General features: G+C 40.5%; 2 protein-coding genes and 1 long non-coding RNA gene across 5 annotated transcripts in view; 2 read left to right on the forward strand and 1 right to left on the reverse strand.

The window, feature by feature from the left end:
- The window catches only part of THAP3 (THAP domain containing 3), a 50,331-nt gene extending 46,311 nt beyond the window's left edge, over positions 1 to 4,020 (forward strand). Inside the window, exon 7 of the mRNA XM_073316966.2 lies at positions 1,482 to 4,020. The gene's annotated coding sequence lies outside the window, so the exon portion shown is untranslated. The remainder of the gene's footprint in view (positions 1 to 1,481) is intronic.
- Positions 1 to 18,575, reverse strand: part of DNAJC11 (DnaJ heat shock protein family (Hsp40) member C11) — a 78,082-nt gene that overhangs the window by 41,070 nt on the left and 18,437 nt on the right. For all 3 annotated transcript variants that reach the window (XM_073316958.2, XM_073316960.2, XM_073316959.2), the window contains 2 exons: positions 14,795 to 14,868; positions 8,211 to 8,312 (listed from right to left, as the gene is read on the reverse strand). In XM_073316958.2, the coding sequence (XP_073173059.1) occupies positions 8,211 to 8,312; positions 14,795 to 14,868 (176 nt within the window). The remainder of the gene's footprint in view (positions 1 to 8,210; positions 8,313 to 14,794; positions 14,869 to 18,575) is intronic.
- LOC140900180 (uncharacterized) lies at positions 4,488 to 18,107 on the forward strand. The gene is made up of 3 exons (XR_013634826.1): positions 4,488 to 6,979; positions 8,288 to 10,230; positions 15,406 to 18,107. It is a non-coding gene; the product is annotated as an uncharacterized LOC140900180 (long non-coding RNA).

The following is an 18,575-nucleotide window of genomic DNA, read 5'->3' on the forward strand; positions in this document are numbered from 1 at the left end:
CATCATGAGTCTTCCTGTAAAATGTAATCTGTCCCAGGGAATCACAAAGCTTGAACTGGGAAGGTGCCAGTTCTATGAATAAAGCGAGCGAGAGAGTGAATCAGTGATCAGCTAGTCATAAAAGAAAATCAAGAAACAATCAAATAGTGAGAGTAGGAATGTAGTAATCTGTGTGGCAGGCATTGTCTTACAAGGTCAGAGAGATAAACTGGTGACAGAAGCCCCGAAAGACAGAAAATCAAGCACCAAATAACCCTAAACATAATACTCTATTCCACAAGGAAACAGTGCAAGGTCATTAAAACTGGATTAATAAAATCAGGGGGTTTGATTTGGACCAGGATGTGTTCTGCAGCACTTTGAAATGGCTGCAGCGTTCTACTACCAGATTTAGGTATATTGATTAAAAGGGAATTAAAATAATCAATACATGAAATTACAATAGAACAAATTAACCCAGCTGCAGAATCTATGTCTAAAAACAGGCAAGAAATATAGATTAAGCATGCAAATAAAATATCCTATAAATCTGTCTGACACACTGGTCAACCAATGAAGGGTGGTCAAAATAAACTCCAGCATCACCTGTATCCTACCAAGTTGATCATCACACTTTTTTGTAGCCTGGTTGGGAAAACTCCTTTTTCACTAAATTTTCCCAATTTTGTTACCCACTGGTGGGGTGGTAGCTTTGGTGGAAGTACTACTGAAGACAAGGCTCCAAGCAGGGTTAGATGGCACGAATGTTACAATGTCACCAGCCATGCCATTGCTAACACTGGTGGAAGCACCAAGAGATATTTTAGATCTAAAAGCTAATGCAGATACAATGTCTTTGGAGGATCTAGTTTAGTGCATGTCTTTTCTGCTGTACCTCTCCTAAGATGGTGGCGCAGGAAGAAATGAGGTATTTTTCCACATCAATATGAACACAGTCACCATGCGATATTCTGTAATCTTCAGCTACGTGACAGCTGGAGTGTTTTACATATTATTAATGTAGGCCTTCTAGAACTATTTTATTATTTTCTTTTTCTGTAAGATTGCCCATCAAAATTTGTTTTGTTTAAGCCAAACTGAAGTGGGCATCGGACTAGTATCTGAGTCAGCTGCTGGCTAGAAAAAGCACTCAAGAAAAAGCTAAATTTTGATCCCAGTGGAGCCCCCCCCCCCCCCCAAAAAAAGGCAAAGGTACTCTGCTTGTGAACCAGAATTGTAACCACAGAGAAGGAAGTAGTATTCATAAGATGAAATACTACAGAACGGCAAAAGAAGGAGCAGTGAAAACAGAGATGGCTTAATTTTTATTTATTCAGACATGTTAATTATACCCAGAGTAGTATCAGAGAAGAGATTCTTCCCGCTCTTTCTTGCTTCTATGCATCTGATGAAGTGAGCTGTAGCTGACGAAAGCTTATGTTCTAATAAATTTGTTAGTCTCTAAGATGCCACAAGTACTCCTGTTCTTTTTGCGGATACAGACTAACACGGCTGCTACTCTGAAACCTGTTCCCTAGGGAGAACACTCCTGCAAGTTGACGCATGTGAAGAAAAAGGTGGTGGGAGCTGGATAACCCTCAAAGTATCTGTATTCTCCGACACAGGCAAATAAAGAGATTTGCTCTCTCCAAGTGTGAAGTATTTCCTCTCAAACCAAGTAACTGACTTTCCAAACCCATCAGCACATCTCAAAAAGCAAAAACAGAACTCTAAAAGCAAATAACCCAACTTAAAATCTGCCAAACTGCCTATATCTGGGTATTGCTCAACATTTCTGGTTAGAAATGCTTTATTTAGCTGGAACCATTTTATAGAACTAATAAAATGTTAGACATTTTAAAATAGCTTGCATTCTTATGAAATGATCACAGCTGTGCTACCTAATTCCACAGGAACGCTGCCTAGAGAGACATTTCCATAGAATGCCAATAAGCAATTGCTGTAAACACCCAGATGGCTAATTTTATAGGAGGACACAGAGGCTCAGGCTTACACTGCAGCTCTACTTTTTATTGCTCACAACTACTGTGAAACACCCAGAAAAAAGTGTCAAATTCCTAAAGTCACAGAGAAGCATTATATGGCAATAACCAACCCCACACCCCCTGTCTGTTCCCCACATTCCTCAGAATATCCATTTGCACCAAACCACCCTGATTTGCAACAAGGATGTTTCCAATTTCTTTAGTTTTATCCATTTTCTGGAATCCATTTTCTGGTTGGAATGCCATTGATAAGAGATCATTAAGGTTGGATCAAAGGAGCCAATGGGCCTGTTTTCAATCACTGGCTGTCACTCCTGTTCTTTTGCACAGTTTGTTTTGTTTGCTGTGCTCTCTTCACCTCAGCTCCCACTCAGAGTGTATCTTTGGTCCCCACATTCACGGTAAAATAAACCCAGTTGCCTCCAGGCTCCTCTGAAGCCACACTGAGCTTCACTAATCTGCCTCCTGATTGTCCCATATTTCAGGTTGAGGCTAGAGAGAGAAGACTGAGGTAAAAGAGCTATCTGATCTCCAGAAGACTCGGTTTCGCCAAGGGAAATACAAAAGAAGGGCATCAAGTACATTAGGGATTCATTTAAAACCATTGTTTTGGCTTTGAGATATTTCCAGTGGTTTTTAATACAGAAGTTCTGATTTTATTAAGACCATAAAGGGAAGAGTTCTTCCATTTTACCCTTTGTGTATTAGCAGAAAAGCTCCAGTGAAGACCAAAGCACATGCAAGAAGAAAAAAGATTTCTTCTGAAGGTAGGGAGGAGAGGAAGAGAAGAACAGGAAAGTGAGCCTGTGGGCAAGTGGCACAGAAAAACATTGCTCAGTGGACTAACAATAATTTACAGACTCCTGTATATTGACACAATTTTTTATGGTTAATTTTTATTTGATTTTCCAGTGATAGCATAGGTGGCACAGAGAAAAACTGCCACAAAGGAAAAATTAAATTACATACTGTAAAACAGTTTTTGTCCCATGGGAATGAGCAGAGCATAAACTGTTCTTCAACAACATGAGATATGCCGACAGATAAATCTTAGTATTCATAGAACAATCCGTGTTTAGTTGTCCCTATATGGCAGAGAAAAAAGGAGAGAAAGCTACATCCGGGGAGCTGAGGAAGGAATGCAAGCTGCAATATCATCTCAGCTAAAGTCTCAAAGACACAATTTAGCGCTAACGTCCTTTCTGAGCGACAGGCGAGACACACATATTTATCATTGCAGCAGACTTATCAGATCAGGGTAGGTGGAGTGGGAAGCTACATCATCAGTTGAACTACACAAGACCAGTCTCTACGTAGCCAAGTCTAATGATGGATTAGAGAAAGAGAAATGTAAAATCAAATCAAGTTCTCCCTACACACGCCTATATTAAGAGAGAGGAAATGATACCACAACAAGTGACAGGCACCTAGAGTCAACCTCACACCCTGTCACTGCTCTCACTCCCCTCCCTAAAAACAAAAGAAGTACTTGTGGCACCTTAGAGACTAACCAATTTATTTGAGCATGAGCTTTCGTGAGCTACAGCTCACTTCATCGGATGCATACCGTGGAAACTGCAGCAGATATTATATACACACAGAGATCATGAAACAATACCTCCTCCCACCCCACTGTCCTGCTGGTAATAGCTTATCTAAAGTGATCATCAAGTTGGGCCATTTCCAGCACAAATCCAGGTTTTCTCACCCTCCACCCCCCTACACACAAACTCACTCTCCTGCTGGTAATAGCCCATCCAAAGTGACAACTCTCTTCACAATGTGCATGATAATCAAGGTGGGCCATTTCCTGCACAAATCCAGGTTCTCTCACCCCCTCACCCCCCTCCAAAAACCACACACACAAACTCACTCTCCTGCTGGTAATAGCACATCCAAAGTGACCACTCTCCCTAATTACGCAATAAGTCAGAGAGAGACCAGACAATAAAGGACAGTTACCAAGCCCCTTATTGATGGTATAAATATTTTCTTCTGTTTTTAAAGATTTAAAGAAATAAAACGTTTAATAAAATGTTCTGTTTGCTCTGCCTCTTTGCCCATGTTGGCCTGAGACAGTAATGGTGAGCTCCAGGTGTCCAGACACTGAAGCCAGCATTTGGTCTGCTGGCTGTTGTTAAGAGGGATGACAGCAAGCCACATCGTGTATCCATAAGAAGAGGAGACAAAGTTAGAACACTAGGGAAGGAACTCTGGATAATTTTAGTATTATGACAGGTGCGGAATTGTGCAGAAAAGTAAAGTTTTGGTGCAGAAGAAGAGTTGTGTATTATAGTGCAATTAATTTACCAGACTCATAATAGAATGAAGCGGGCAAGGAAAATAACAGTGCAAAATATTAAACATGTTGAATATAAAGTATCAAGTGCAGGAAAAAAAAAAAAAAAACAGTATTGCATTTTACCTTAACTCCTCACTGGATTATTTCCATGCATTAAACAGTATCTACAGTTGTTCCTGATTTATTCCAGCATAAGAGTGCTTTCCTCCTGTTTAGTTTAACCCACTCTGAGTTAAAGTAAACAGGAACAAGGAATTCCTATTTTGGAATAAGAATGTCTACACATGGAGATGGTCTGAAACACCTATTGTGCTTTAAATTCACACACGACCTTAATCCGCATGAATTGTCAAGCATAGGAAACTTTTAAAGGGATACTACTCTGATGGGCTGCAAAACATTACCCACATCCATCTTAAAAAGTATATTTTCGTATCCCTGGTAATATAAACACTATCATTTCTCCAAGACAGCAGTTGCACCAGTGTAGAATCTTGGCGGATGAGCTGGATGACCCAAGAAACAAGTTAAATCACAGGTTTCAGAGTAGCAGCCGTGTTAGTCTGTATCAGCGCACTGGGACTACGGGCATTAACATGGTGATGGTGGCACTGCAAGAGCCTTCTTGTTACACTACGAGCTACCAAGCACACAAAACCTGCACTTCACTGTTTCTTAATGCAGAGTTTGCCAGCCCCAAGCTAGCTTGTCCAACACTGCATCTTGAAGACAGCTAAGTTTCTCTCAATTAAGGGGGCATTTATAAATAAAATGGAAGTTATTTTCTCATCCAGGGATTTCTATCCAATTGGAGAAATTCTCTTTGTCTTAATAAAGGAGTTTAAAATGTGTGCACAGGGGCAGCAGGATAGAGGGGGTGAAATCTAAGCTTACGATCATGATTACATCCCAAGCCTCACAGAACTTGATTTCTAGCCTCGGTTTCAAACATAGGCACATAGGGGTTTCTGTTATTTTATGCAAAATAGTTTAAAAGCCAAAAACTGAGTAATGTTTGGGAAACCTCAAGCATAAATTAGGCTAGCGCAGCTCCAAGAGATTTAACTCCTAGGTATTGTGTTACTTCACTGCATAACAAGTGAATACCATGTGGCTCAGGAAGCTTTTAAACAGCAATAGCTGGTAATCTCTGCTATACTCCTCAGCCTTGTCTTGCTAAGTGTGGCTGGATATCAAGCCAATAACCCATCAGGGCCATCAGGATCCCAAACTACTGGAATGTCCTCCTACCCTCAGCAGGGAGAGGAGAAAAAGCAGTGGATGGCCACCACGTTTGACTTCATCTTCCCCACAACACACACACAAAATGTTGCTATGAAAACTTGTTATCAACACAAGACTTTATATCCTTGAGTGTATTTAAATAACTAAGCTTCAGCTATGATGGGGGTCATTTAGGTACCAGTTTATTACAGCTCAAGCAGACCCAGAGCTAGGAACAATGCACTGGATAGCAGCTGTTGTAGTAAGAGTATGATAAAGTTCTCTCAAAATGGACACTAACTGTGCTACTGGCAAGATCCCAAAAATATTCAGGTTTATCAGAGAATCTAGGACTGGAAGGGACCTTGAGAGGCCACCTAGTCCAGTCCCCTGCACTCATGGCAGAACTAAGTATTATCTAGACCAGCAGTTCCCGGCCAATGGGAGCTGCGGGGGCAGTGCTCAGGGCGGAGGCAGCATGTGGAGACCCTCTGGTCCCCCAGGGCAGCAGGGACATGTTGTCCGCTTCCAGGAGTGGCGCGGAGCCAGGGCAGGTAGGAAGCCTGTTCTCCAGCGTGCTGGGAGGTAGGGGAAGGAGTTGAGGAAGGGAGAGAGTGGGAGGAGTTTCTCAGTGAGGCCCGTGGACCCCCTGGAGTACCCTCAGGGACCGCAGTTTGAGAAACGCTGATTGAGACCCTCCCTGACAGGTGTTTGTCTAACGTGCTCTTAAAAATCTCCAAGGATGGAGAGATTCCACAACCTCCCTTGGCAATTTATTCCAGTGCTTAACCACCCTGACAGTTAGGAAGTTTTTCCTAATATCCAACCTAAACCTCCCTTGCTCCAATTTAAGCCCATTGCTTCTTGTCTTATCCTCAGAGGTTAAGAAGAACAATTTTTCTTCCTCCTCCTTGTAACAACCTTTTATGTACTTGAAAATTGTTATCATGTCCCCTCTCAGTCTTCTCTTTTCCAGACTAAACAAACCCAATTTTTTCAATCTTCCCTCATAGATCATGTTTTCTAGACCTTTAATAATTTTTGTTGCTCTTCTCTGTACTTTCTCCAATTTGCCAACATATTTCCTGAACTGTAGCACCCAGAACTGGACACAATACTCCAATTGAGGCCTAATCAGCGCGGAGTAGAGCGGAAGAATTACAACACTCCTGCTAATGCAGCCCAGAATGAGGTTCACTTGTTTTGCAACAGAGTTATACTGTTGACTCATATTTAGCTTGTGGTCCACTATGACCTCCAGATCCCTTTCTGCATTACTCCCTCCTAGGCATTCATTTCCCATTTTGTATGTGTGCAACTGATTGTTCCTTCCTAAGTGGAGTACTTATTGAATTTCATCCTATTTACTTCAGACCATTCCTCCAGTTTGTCCAGATCATTCTGAATATTAATCCTATCCTCCAAAGCAGTTGCAACCCTTCCCGGCTTGGTATCAACCGCAAATTTTGTAAGTGTACTCTCTATGTCATTATCTAAATAATTGATGAAGATATTGAACAGAACCAGACCCAGAACTGATCCCTGCAGACCCCACTCATTATGCCCTTCCAGCATGACTGAGAACTACTGATAACTACTCTCTGGGAACAGTTTTCTAACCAGTTATGCACTCACCTTATAGTAGCTCCATCTAGGTTGCATTTCGCTAGTTTGTTTATGAGAAGGTCAAGTGAAACAGTATCAAAAGCTTTAATAAAGTCAAAATATACCACATCTACCGCTTCCCCCATCAAAGAAAACTATCAGGTTGGTTTGACACAATTTGTTTTTGACAAATCCATGCTGACTGTTCCTTATCACTTTATTTTGCTCTCTAAACTCCACCTGGAAGATTTCTGCTACGCAACTGATTTGTCAGTTGTCTTTCTTTCATTCAGTTTCAAAGATGCATTTGAATGTATCTCAGCACACCTGTGACAGGGGAAACCTGTCAGAGAACTGTAGGGAGTTTCACTTTATTAGGAATATTTGCATAGGACTCAGAAGTTCCTGTGTTTGGAATGTTTTCTCAGGGTTCCAAGAAAGATTTTTACTTCTACATGTATCTCACCAATGAAAGCACAATGAATTCTCCATAGAGGAGAACGTTTTAAAACAATTCACTTTACTGTAAACCACATGCTAAATGTTTTTTTCCCTGAATTTCCTTATAAGTTGCAGCATTATAAAAGGGTGGGAAAAACTGCAATAAATGACCCTGTTAGTTTCAGATCACTCCTCTAGCCATTAAACCTGTTATGTCTATCAGTTTAAGGCATAGGTGCCAACGTCTCCTGACACTGGTAGGTGCTCGACCTCTCCCCCACCCCGCCCCCATTCCAAACCCTTCCCCAAAGTCCATGCCCCAATTCCGCCCCCTCCCTGCCCCACTGGACTCCTTCCCCAAATCCTCGCCCCACCTCCTCCCCCGCCTCATCCCCTGAGCGCTCCACATTCCCGCTCCTTCCCCCTCCCTCCCACAGCTTGTTATGCCGCGAAACAGCTGTTTTGTGGCAGCAAGTGCTGGGAGGAGAAGCGGGGATGCGGCGCGCTCGGGGGAGGAGGCGGAGGCAAGGTGAGCTGGGGCAGGGGGAGCTTGGCTGCCTTGGTGGGTGCAGAGCATCCACCAATTTTTCCACGGAGTCAGCGCCTATGGTTTAAGGCTTCATTCTTCAGACCAGATGTGTTTTCTACTTTACCTTGGGATTAGTTCGCTGCTGAAGTCTCCTTTCTTCCCTCTCTCTCTGCAAACGCTCAAATTCTTCTCTAATTTCAGCTGGAGTTCTCCTCCTCTCCACAACCTGTGCACAAAGGAATTAAGAAACCAAGGTTAACAGGTAATAGAACATCCAGCCAACAATCACAGACAACTGAATCTCTGATGGGGTTTAGAACACTCCAGTGCTTTTCACTCCCTTCTTAGATAAGATCCCCTTTCCTGTCACAATATGATTTTTTCCTGTGTCCATTGCGAAATCAAGCCACTGTGTTTTTATTACTTTATTTATTTAGATTTATAATTCAAGCACCTATTCCTGACCCAAAGTACTTTTTACACAATTAAAACTATACAACACAAATAAGAAAAATCTCTCTCTATATATACACATGTATGTATTTCAGGTATCTGAGAAGCAAGGTGGCTGAGGTAATATATTTTATTGGACTATCTTCTGTAGTGAAAGAGAGAAGCTTTCAAGTTACACTGAGCTCTTTTTCAGGTGTGGAAAAGGTACTCAGAGTGTCACAGCTAAGTGCAAGATGGAATAGATTGTTTAGCATTAGGCGTTAATACATATTGCAGGAGACCATTCAACGTGAAGTGGGAAGTTAACACTTCTGCAGTTACAGAACTATGAGCGTTAGTGGGTACAGATAGTTGCAATGAGAACATAAATCCAGTGTCTTTATTGAGTCTCTGATTTTTAATCAAAGGAAAGTTATCAATTTAAGCTCCCAGGCTCATCTTTTGAAGGCATTCCTTTGAGGACAAGGACTAAGAGGTCTAATATATCTGGCAGTTCCAACAAGGTATAATGATATTCATATACCATACCAATAACCCTATAACTGCCCCACACAGAAGAACTCTCTCACTCTCTCTTTCAATCAATTCCTTTCTCACATGCCTAGGAGAAAGGTGGTCTATATGCCATGTGCCCATCGGGTTATAATTCTGACATACTGGGATGTAAGGGGGTAGAGAGAGTTTCAAAGTGATTATGCCATCATGAAAAGTGTCCTGCCAGCAGCCCCCTTCTCCATTTATACCCAAGATGAGCATATAGCTCAATCACCTCCACTGATCACAAATGTAGTGGTACCAACATCGTGAAAGAAACTCTCTGAAGTAGAGAGGTCCCAAGTCACATAAAACTCAATAGGTTAAAACCAGCACTTTATACTCCACCTGGAAACTGACCAGCAGCAAATGGGGTTTAGAGATCCAGAGCTACATTTTAAACTAACGTAATCCTGTTATCACCACCAGATCAGTCCAAGACAGCAAATCTTAACAATCAAAATGAAATATTTATTTTAATGACTCAGAGAGACTTGTCTACTGATGTGCTTACAGGTGAGCATGTGTAAGTGTTTGCAGGATCAGTGCCTAATGATCCTATTTTTCATTATGAAGTTCATCTTCAAAAGGAAGTTACATTCGGGATAACCACATAGTTCATTTAAAAGAAGAAACAGGGCTAACTCTGCTGACTTTTCAAAACAGACTGCTAATTCTCATCTGCCTCGCACCCAGTTTTAACAGTGCTTCCACTAACACTTATACTGGAATTTTATCATGTGGAAGTTCATGGCTTCAAGCAGGATGGATAAAAATCAATGATAGGGTTTTTTTTTAAGATTTTTTTATTTAAATCAGATTTTTTTAATAAAATGCTTTTTGAGGAAAAAAACCTATCTAAAGATAGTTTTAATTAAGACACATTATAGCTCAAAGATATCTCATCATGGAATAGGGATTATAAATTCTAATTCTAAAGTATGAGACAATATATTCATGTCATGTTTAAGAAAAGTTTTGTAGATGAGTTCCAATAGTTCATGGATGAGGGACCCAATCTTATGGGGTTCCAGGGGCTTCTGAACAGATTATTTAGGTTGATCTTTCTATCTACCCAGTGGGACTCAGTGCTCAGTCCAGAAGATAAAGGAGATGCTTCGTTTTGCAGTTCTCAAACTGGATTCGTCTCTCCAGAGGTAACATGCTTGTTAACAGCAAAAATGTTTATAAATAAATAATATACAGAAGTGAGACATAGCAGACCTCAACTCGATTGTCCCTCTGCAAATTTGCATACACAGAGTCAATCCCTTACCTCTCTCTAAAAGTGCAAAGTTTCAGAAAGTTCAATTAATAGAAGATTGTTAGGGGCGGAATAGATCTAGACAAGGAGAAGAAGTCTGGAGATAAATGTGAGAAGCGAGGGACATATGTATGTTTTGTTAAAATATTATATGTTTGCTGTTGACAAAAAAAATCCAGAATACTTAACTTTGTTGTTTTAGTTAAATAAAATAATTTGAATGCCTGTCTGGCAATGGTCTCCTCCTAATACAGCATGGCAAGAAAATCCTCCAAATATTAATGATTAACCTGCTGAATCGGAGATAGTTCACCTCCCAACGACTTCATAAATATCTACTTCAATTATCTTTGGTAAATGAAATAACCAAACAATCATTCATTTTCTGATATAGTGTAGCTGTAAAACTAATCTGAAAAATTTTCAAAATAAATCACTGTTTAAAAATATATAGTGTTTACCTTCTAAAAATGAAACCTACGTCTATCTCTGAGTTGTAAAGAATATGTATTAAGTTTATCACAACCAACAAGAATGCACTTTTATGTAGAAAATCATGGTTAAATTGAGTCTTCCTGACTAGTGATTTAAATCAAATCCACCCTGGCTTCAAGTGAGATACACAGTGGCTTCCAGAAATGAACGGCTGTCTCTGAAGTTCGGATTCCTGTGTTGGACATTTCACTCCAGCACTCGTCCCTCACCTTCACCTTCACCTACTCCTCACGCACAGAGGATTATGGAATTTTGTGGAAAGTGAACCCCGATTCCAATAGGAACCATGCAAAAAATGTAATTGTATAACACATTCATATTCTGTCTCATAGAACACCAGAATGGAAACATACCCCCTTATTCTCTTCTCTCCATTCTACCTCATCTTCCCTCCACTTCTGTTTTCCTTCTTTAATCTTCCCCACTGTCCCACTATCTTTTACTCTGTTTCCTGTCTTTCCCCTGTTGTACATTCTTCTATTCTTGACTTCCCTAAGCGCTAGACTTTCCCTTCATCATTTGCCTTTTCTCCTCTACTTCTCCTTACACCATTTCTCTCCTCCCCCTTCTTTTACCTTCTCTCCTATAGCATCCTTTTCTTCCAATATTTAAAAGCATAATGCACTGGTCTTGGGCACCCATCAGCTGAGGAAACATTCAGCTTCACAGAAGAAAGGGTTACAGTATTTGTTCAGCTCTACAGGGCAGAGAGACAATTAAAATATATGAAATCTCAATGAAGCCAGTCTCCCATCCCTTCACCCCAAAAAGAGATTTGCACTGTGTTAAGCTGGGCTTTGAAAAACTGATGGAAACCCACCAGGCAACGATCAGCCTTTTGAAGCCAAACTTTGTGGAGGAGGTTCCTAGGGTCCCTTGCATATGAATCTGAGGCATTAGATGTTAGATATCAGCTTCAAAAACTGCTGGTGGTAAAGTCTTAATTAAGCATGAGGTATGGGAAGGACTTGCACGATGCTGACTTTAAAACCACTTTACAGAAACCCGGATATTAAATCTGTCTTTCAGAACTATGTAGAAGACACGTTTGGCAGGTAATATGCTTTGCCAAGGCCAAAAGGGTGAGATATGTTGTGGAGAATCCCAGCTGCTTAACCTTTGCAAGTTTGAATTAAGAACTCTTAAGTTACTTTTTCTCTGATTTTCTTTATGACGTAAGGAAGAGGAAAAGGTTCCATAGGTGTCAGTTCACCCAATTTCTAGTCATCAGATTATAAAATGAGTTAAAATTCAGGACACATCCTGCATGGAGGCTAACTGCAAAGTTTCAAATGCTTGGCCTGTCCAGTTCTCACGAGACTGAAAAGGTCTGTTTCATTCTTTTATATTCAACCTGGCACTTCATTTGGATTCTCAAGGGCCACCTATATCCACTACTGTTTATATTTACATATCAGTCACCAGAGCCCATAACACAATGATGAACAGCGGAATAAAACTAAGTAATTTAGGGCTTATCTACACTACCCACCAGATCAGTGGGCAGCTATCGATCCAGCAGGGGTCGATTTATTGCATCTAGTATAGTTGCGATAAATCGACCGCTGAGCACTCTTCCGTCAACTCCGGTACTCCACCAGAACGAGGAGCACAAGCGGAGTCTAAGGGAGAGCGTCAGCTGTTGACTTACAGCAGTGAAGACACTGCAGTAAGTAGATCTAAGTACGCTGACTTCAGCTATGCTATCCATGAGCTGAAGTTGCGTATCTTAGATCAACCCTGCGCGGTAGTGTAGACAAGCCCTTATTTGTAATTGGGATACTGAAAATTAATAGCCTTAGTCTCTACACATCCAGTGTCTAGGTTATGCACGTAGAAAGCTGAACAGACCCAGAAAGAATTTAGCAACGGAAATCTAAAATACTGGTTGTGATCTTCCATATAATCAGTATTGCACTGAGGCTTTCACTATCTATACGTATTAAATATGAGAACTTATATTAATGTAACATAAAGTTGCATTTTTAAACAAAAATCAAGAAATGTAAACATTAAAGTTCTACACATATCATACCCCATTTTGCCTCAAATATATCCATGAAAACCCTTTTAAAGTCTGTAACAGCTGGGGGTGAAACACTATTTTTTTCAGAGGAGCAGCCGTGTTAGTCTGTATCCGCAAAAAGAAAAGGAGGGCGTGTGGCACCTAAGAGACTAACCAATTTATTTGAGCAAAAGCTTTCCTGAGCTATGCATCCGATGAAGTGAGCTATAGCTCACAAAAGCTTATGCTCAAATAATTTGGTTAGTCTCCAAGGTGCCACAAGTCCTCCTACTCTTTATTTGTGTTCATCACTATTCACCATTTGTGGGTGAACTTTAATTGATGCCTCTTACTGCCAGATTACAGGACTGGACAACAGGGGAAAGGGTAACTTGATAGTCACCCTATTCTATTCACTCCCTTGGAAGAATCTGGCATTGGCCATTGTCGGAAGACAGAACGCTAGATGGACCCTTGGTCTGACCCAGTATGGCCGTTCTTGTGTATGCCCTGACTTTTCAACGTCGAAAATTGCTACTTTGATGAAAAATTGTGTGTTTAATTCAATGAAGAAATTTAATTTGCTTTTTTCCGTTGCAAATTAGCATGAATACAAGGACTCCGGGTGGACTTCCTACTGAAAGGTTCAGTTTACAAAGTGTATCCCTACCATACATCAGAAGGCTAAAAGTCAAAGGAAAAAATGCAAAACAGCCATGCTAAAAACAGGTATCTTCTCGATCCAGGCAACTGTGTTCAGGGAAAACATGTGCCAGTTTCTCCAAATTGACCATATTTCTGCTACCAGCACCCTGGTGAAAATATATGGCAAAATCTAAACAAATACTGTAACCCTTTCTCCTGTGAAACTGGATGTTTCATCAGCTGATGGGTGGTGGACCAAAACCAGGAGGGATTTCATCACCTGGAACAAGAAACCCCAACAGCTAAAACCAAACTAAAATCAGATGCTGTAACATGAGACCCATGTGGGACAGTAGGAAATGAGGCAAGCAGTCAGAGAAGTGACTCTGTTCGATATTAGTATTCTCGGAGCAAGTGAAACGAGTGGACTGGATGCGGAAGACTCCATTCAGGCAGTATCACGGTACTCTACTCAGGAACGCAAGATGGTAACCACAATAAAGTTATATAATGTCACCGTGATAGCCACAAAGTTATATGCTTCTGAAACTTGGCAAATGTTAGAAGCCCACAACAGGAAACTTGACGCATTCCAGAGATGTCCGCAGAGAATACTTGGTGTCTCCTGGTGGGATAAAGTAACTAATGCTGGTGTGCCACAAAGGACAGGTCAACACACTCTAAAGACAATGATTTGAGAAAGAAGGCTGAAGTGGTTTAGGCATGTTGTAGAGCTGTAAATAAAAAAAATGACCCAGCCACTCCCAGTCTCTATTCAAAGCCAAGTTAATGGTATCTAGTTTGCATATTAATTCAAGCTCAGCAGTTTCTTGCTGGAGTCTGATTTTGAAGCTTTTCTGTTGCAAAATTGCCACCTTTAAGTCTGTTACTGAGTGGCCAGAGAGGTTGAAGTGTTGGGGAGGATAAAGAGTGGATAAATCCTCTTTCACAGCACTTTACAGCTGCTTCAAGAAATCTTTAATCTCACAAACTAGCTGATTGTGAAAGTGTTTTAGATGAAAGACATTTGCATGGGACTGGAAAGACACCGATGACACATTTGTCTCAGAAAGATGTTGCTTTTCATGGTAATATTCTATTAGGGAACTCTCTGAATGTCAGATTTATTATACCCCTTTCAAAAAAGAAGAAAAAAGCATTACTTGAAAATCCATCGAGATGTTCTCAATGTGAGAGGTAGAAATAACTAAACAAGAGTGCCTTCAAATAGATAGTTTTGATATCATAAGTATTTCAAATTAGGCTGGATTTAGCCCCTTTTGTGAGATATAAGGAAAAGAATTTCTCTTACCTCCCATCCTTCCATTTCCAGTCCTCTCCTCCCATATATGTCATAAATGGCTCTTGTCTGTGGATCACTAAGCACTGCAAATTAAAACCAAACATACTCAGAGTACAGAACTCAGTTTTCAGTCTTTCCTTCAAAACTCCAGCAAATATATCAATGACTATTTCAAATAAAAACATAGATACTATAGACCAGCTGTAAATAGACACACTAGGCGTCTTCCCCTGCTCCACAAATGATTTTCTACACCTACACTTACTCACAGGACACACTAACATCTCTATCCACTAGATATATATCCTTTAAATATAAAAATAAAAGGACAAAAACTCTGACAGAGACATGCAGATTAATATAATCTGCTATTTTTAAATCACAGAAGCAATATTTTTTAAGACCAATGAAACACACACCTTCTAGCGATCATCCATAGGACCATTTCCTATTTCATCGGTTGAGCACAGCACATTTGTATGTATTCAGGCATTGAATCTCAATTCACAGAGCTTCAGAATTTGTTTTTTCTAAAAGGTTTAAAGTACTTTAAAACATAAAAAATCCCAATCACAAAGGAGCAAAAGCAAATAGCTGAGTAATGGCAATAATTTTCCCAGCAGCGACCACATCCCTGAAGAAAAACCTGTGAACACCTGCACTCAACTCATCTGGTGAAGCAGCTTTAGGAGGAACCAATTGCTAACAGAAAGCACAAGTCTTATCCCAGCTATGTGGATGAAGTAAGACTGAAATATTCTGAACAGAACGTAATACTGCCACTGGGTGCACACACCGATAGCACTGTGCCACGGCTGATTTTACAGGCTGCATGGTGATACCTACCCACTTTTCCAGCAATGAGCCCAGAAGCAGCATTTTGGTGCAATTGCACGAATATAGCAGAGAGGTTTTTCACTAATATCTAACTGCAGCAGGAGAATTTACAAAATTCCATTCAGAATGGCGTTTCAGCACACACAACATTAGGTATTAGTCTGTATTTTTTAAATCAGTCCAGACACACACTTTTATGGTTTATTCATCCCCTCCTCTTGGTACAGAAAGTATAGCATGCTTTTAGTCACAAAGCTACTTCCTAAGGCAGCAGTTCTCAAACTGTGGGTCAGGACCCCATTTTAATGGGGTCACCAGGGCTGGCGTTAGACTTGCTGGGGCCTGGGGTCGAAGCCCAAGCCCCACCGCCCGGGGCCGAAGCTGAAGCCTGAGATCTTCAGTCCTGGGCAGCTGGGCTCAGGTTACAGGCCCATCCCGCAGGGCTGAAGCCCTTGGGCTTCAGCTTTGGCTGGCTCGTCCATCTGGGGTGGTGGGGCTCAGGCTTTAGCCCCCCTGCTTGGGTGGACTCAGGCTTTAGTACCCCCTCCTGGGGTCACATAGTAATTTTTGTTGTCAGAAGAGGGTCGTAATGCAATGAAGTTTGAGAAATGCTGTCCTCAGCTAATTCCTATTTGTCCTATCTACACACCCAATATCACTAAAAGAAAACCAGGTGGCTTCCCCCAACTTCTCAGCAAAGATTTAACAGCAGAGGCAGGACTGTAGTAAGGTCCCATATTATTAAGACCTCATTACTTTTACAAAATACATCTTGGTGCATTTGCATACTTCTGAGTATTTTGGATTCTTTTTTAAACAGAGAATCACAGTGATACACACTGTAGAAAGCCTTCATGCTGATAGAATTTCCATCTTAAAGGCCTTGATTTTTCAGAAAACCATAACATTCCCTTAAAGGTTTTTTTGGGGAATTGACAGATTCATTTGACCTTTACTCCAAGTTCACTATTTTGCCTGGGAATTTCTTTAAACTCCCATTCATTTTTAGGGGGCATGCCATCATAGTATTTGGCTTCCTTCCTTCCACTCACTATACCAGATTGACCCTGTTCCATGTGGTTCTCTGCCTGCTACACCACCCATGACAGCCATGCCCACCTGGGCCATGAAGAAGTCATAACATTTGTACTGGGCCATGAACACCTTGTGAAATGCCATTTAACCAGATGAATATCATTTATCATTTAAGTGAAAAAGCACATATATAATTTCAAACTCCTGCAAAACTCCAAACCACCAAGAGAATGGGTCAACCCATTTTAGTAACATGAACAAAATATGAACAAAAAAGAAAGGAAAATCTTCAGAAAATGAATTCAATCTGTGAACTCCCCTGCCACAAACGTATCCATTCCAAAAGTCTTCTGTACTTTACGCTAAGCTTCCCAGAACAGTTCGACCATTGGCTAAGATTTCAGTTGGATTGTTTTGGATCTGGTGAAGCTAAGGAGAGGTATTAGTGTTAGGTTTAAAAAAAAAAAAAAAAATCAGGTTTATAATGGAAAATTAGCTTCAATCTTAACTATGGAGAGATTAGTGAGCTAGTCACCTCTCCTAGCTCGGTACTTTGATGTTATCTGATTAAAATATGACCATGTAGATCACTGTTGCTACCACTGTTGTATAATTGCAACAAATCTTGTACGAATTAAACCTGTCTATGGAAGGTTATGATTTGCTGAATACGATTATGCTATTTGTATACATGTATCGTTTTTGTATTTGAAGTTATGAGTATTGGCTCTAGATCTGGATTTCAAACATTTGCTCCTGCGGTAAAGTCCACGAAGTATTTAGCCTGCACATCTTGAAGGGACTATTCAAATTAAGTGGCCCATTAATAAAACACTTAACTCACAATGGAAGATGCCTATCTACTCTTAATGGAATTTCCTTCCATGAGTAAGTGAGTCATGCATGGACATGTGACTTGCTCATGTGATTCCAAACTCCATCTTCTACTTGTAATTTTCCACTAGCTGTGCTGAGTGCTTTGTTTGAAACAATGGATTTCCCTCCACATGGCAGAAGCTATAAAAGGCACTAGAAACATGTCCATTTTGCCTCTTTTTTGCTCCAACCTCTGAACTATGGACTTATACGAATGGGAGCATCTAACCAAGGGACTGAGGACCTTCCAGTGATTTGGAAGCAACCAGAGACTTGACTTAAGCCAGTAGTTTATTCCATCACTGCTAAAAACCTGAACCAATAACTTTGCAATTATTGTATGTATTTGATTCCTTTAATGGGTTTTAACTCTTACCTTTCTTTCTTTTTATGAATAAACGTTTAGATTTTAGATACTAAAGAATTGGCAACAGCGTGATTTTTGGGTAAAATCTGAGTTATGTATTGACCTGGGTACGTGGCTGGTCCTTTGGGATCAGAAGAATCTTTTGGTTTGATGAAACTGGTTTTAAATAACCACTCATCGTTAAGTCTAGTGTTTTTGGTGGTGATACAAGGACTGGAATACTGAAGGACACTGCTTTTCTGACTTCTTGTTAGCCAGTGTGGTGAGACGGAAGTTTACTTTTGTTGCTAGATTGGTATATCTCATAGAAGAATAACCTCCAGTCTTGGGGTGTGTGTGCCCTATTTCTCAGCAGTTTGTCCTGAATTTGGTATTCTCAGTTGTGACCCATGGAGGCATGGTTACAGATACTATTTTTCATATGTTGTTGGTAGTGGGTTTTAACTTTTGTAATGCCCAACCTTATCTGTAAAGCCATTTGATGCTGAATAAGCAACAGTTTATGTTTAAGGTTGCAACACATAACAAACAAAGCCAGGAAATTCAAAGAGAAAACTGACCTGTTTACAGCAGAATGTCAGCGCTCTCTGAATTTCCAGAACAAGATTTAAAATGCAATTTTTTTTTAATTGAAAGATCCTGAGTTTCCATTCCCCATCATCACCCACTCAAGTT

Source organism: Lepidochelys kempii, chromosome 18, assembly GCF_965140285.1.
Source record: "Lepidochelys kempii isolate rLepKem1 chromosome 18, rLepKem1.hap1, whole genome shotgun sequence".
NCBI lineage: Eukaryota > Metazoa > Chordata > Testudines > Cheloniidae > Lepidochelys > Lepidochelys kempii.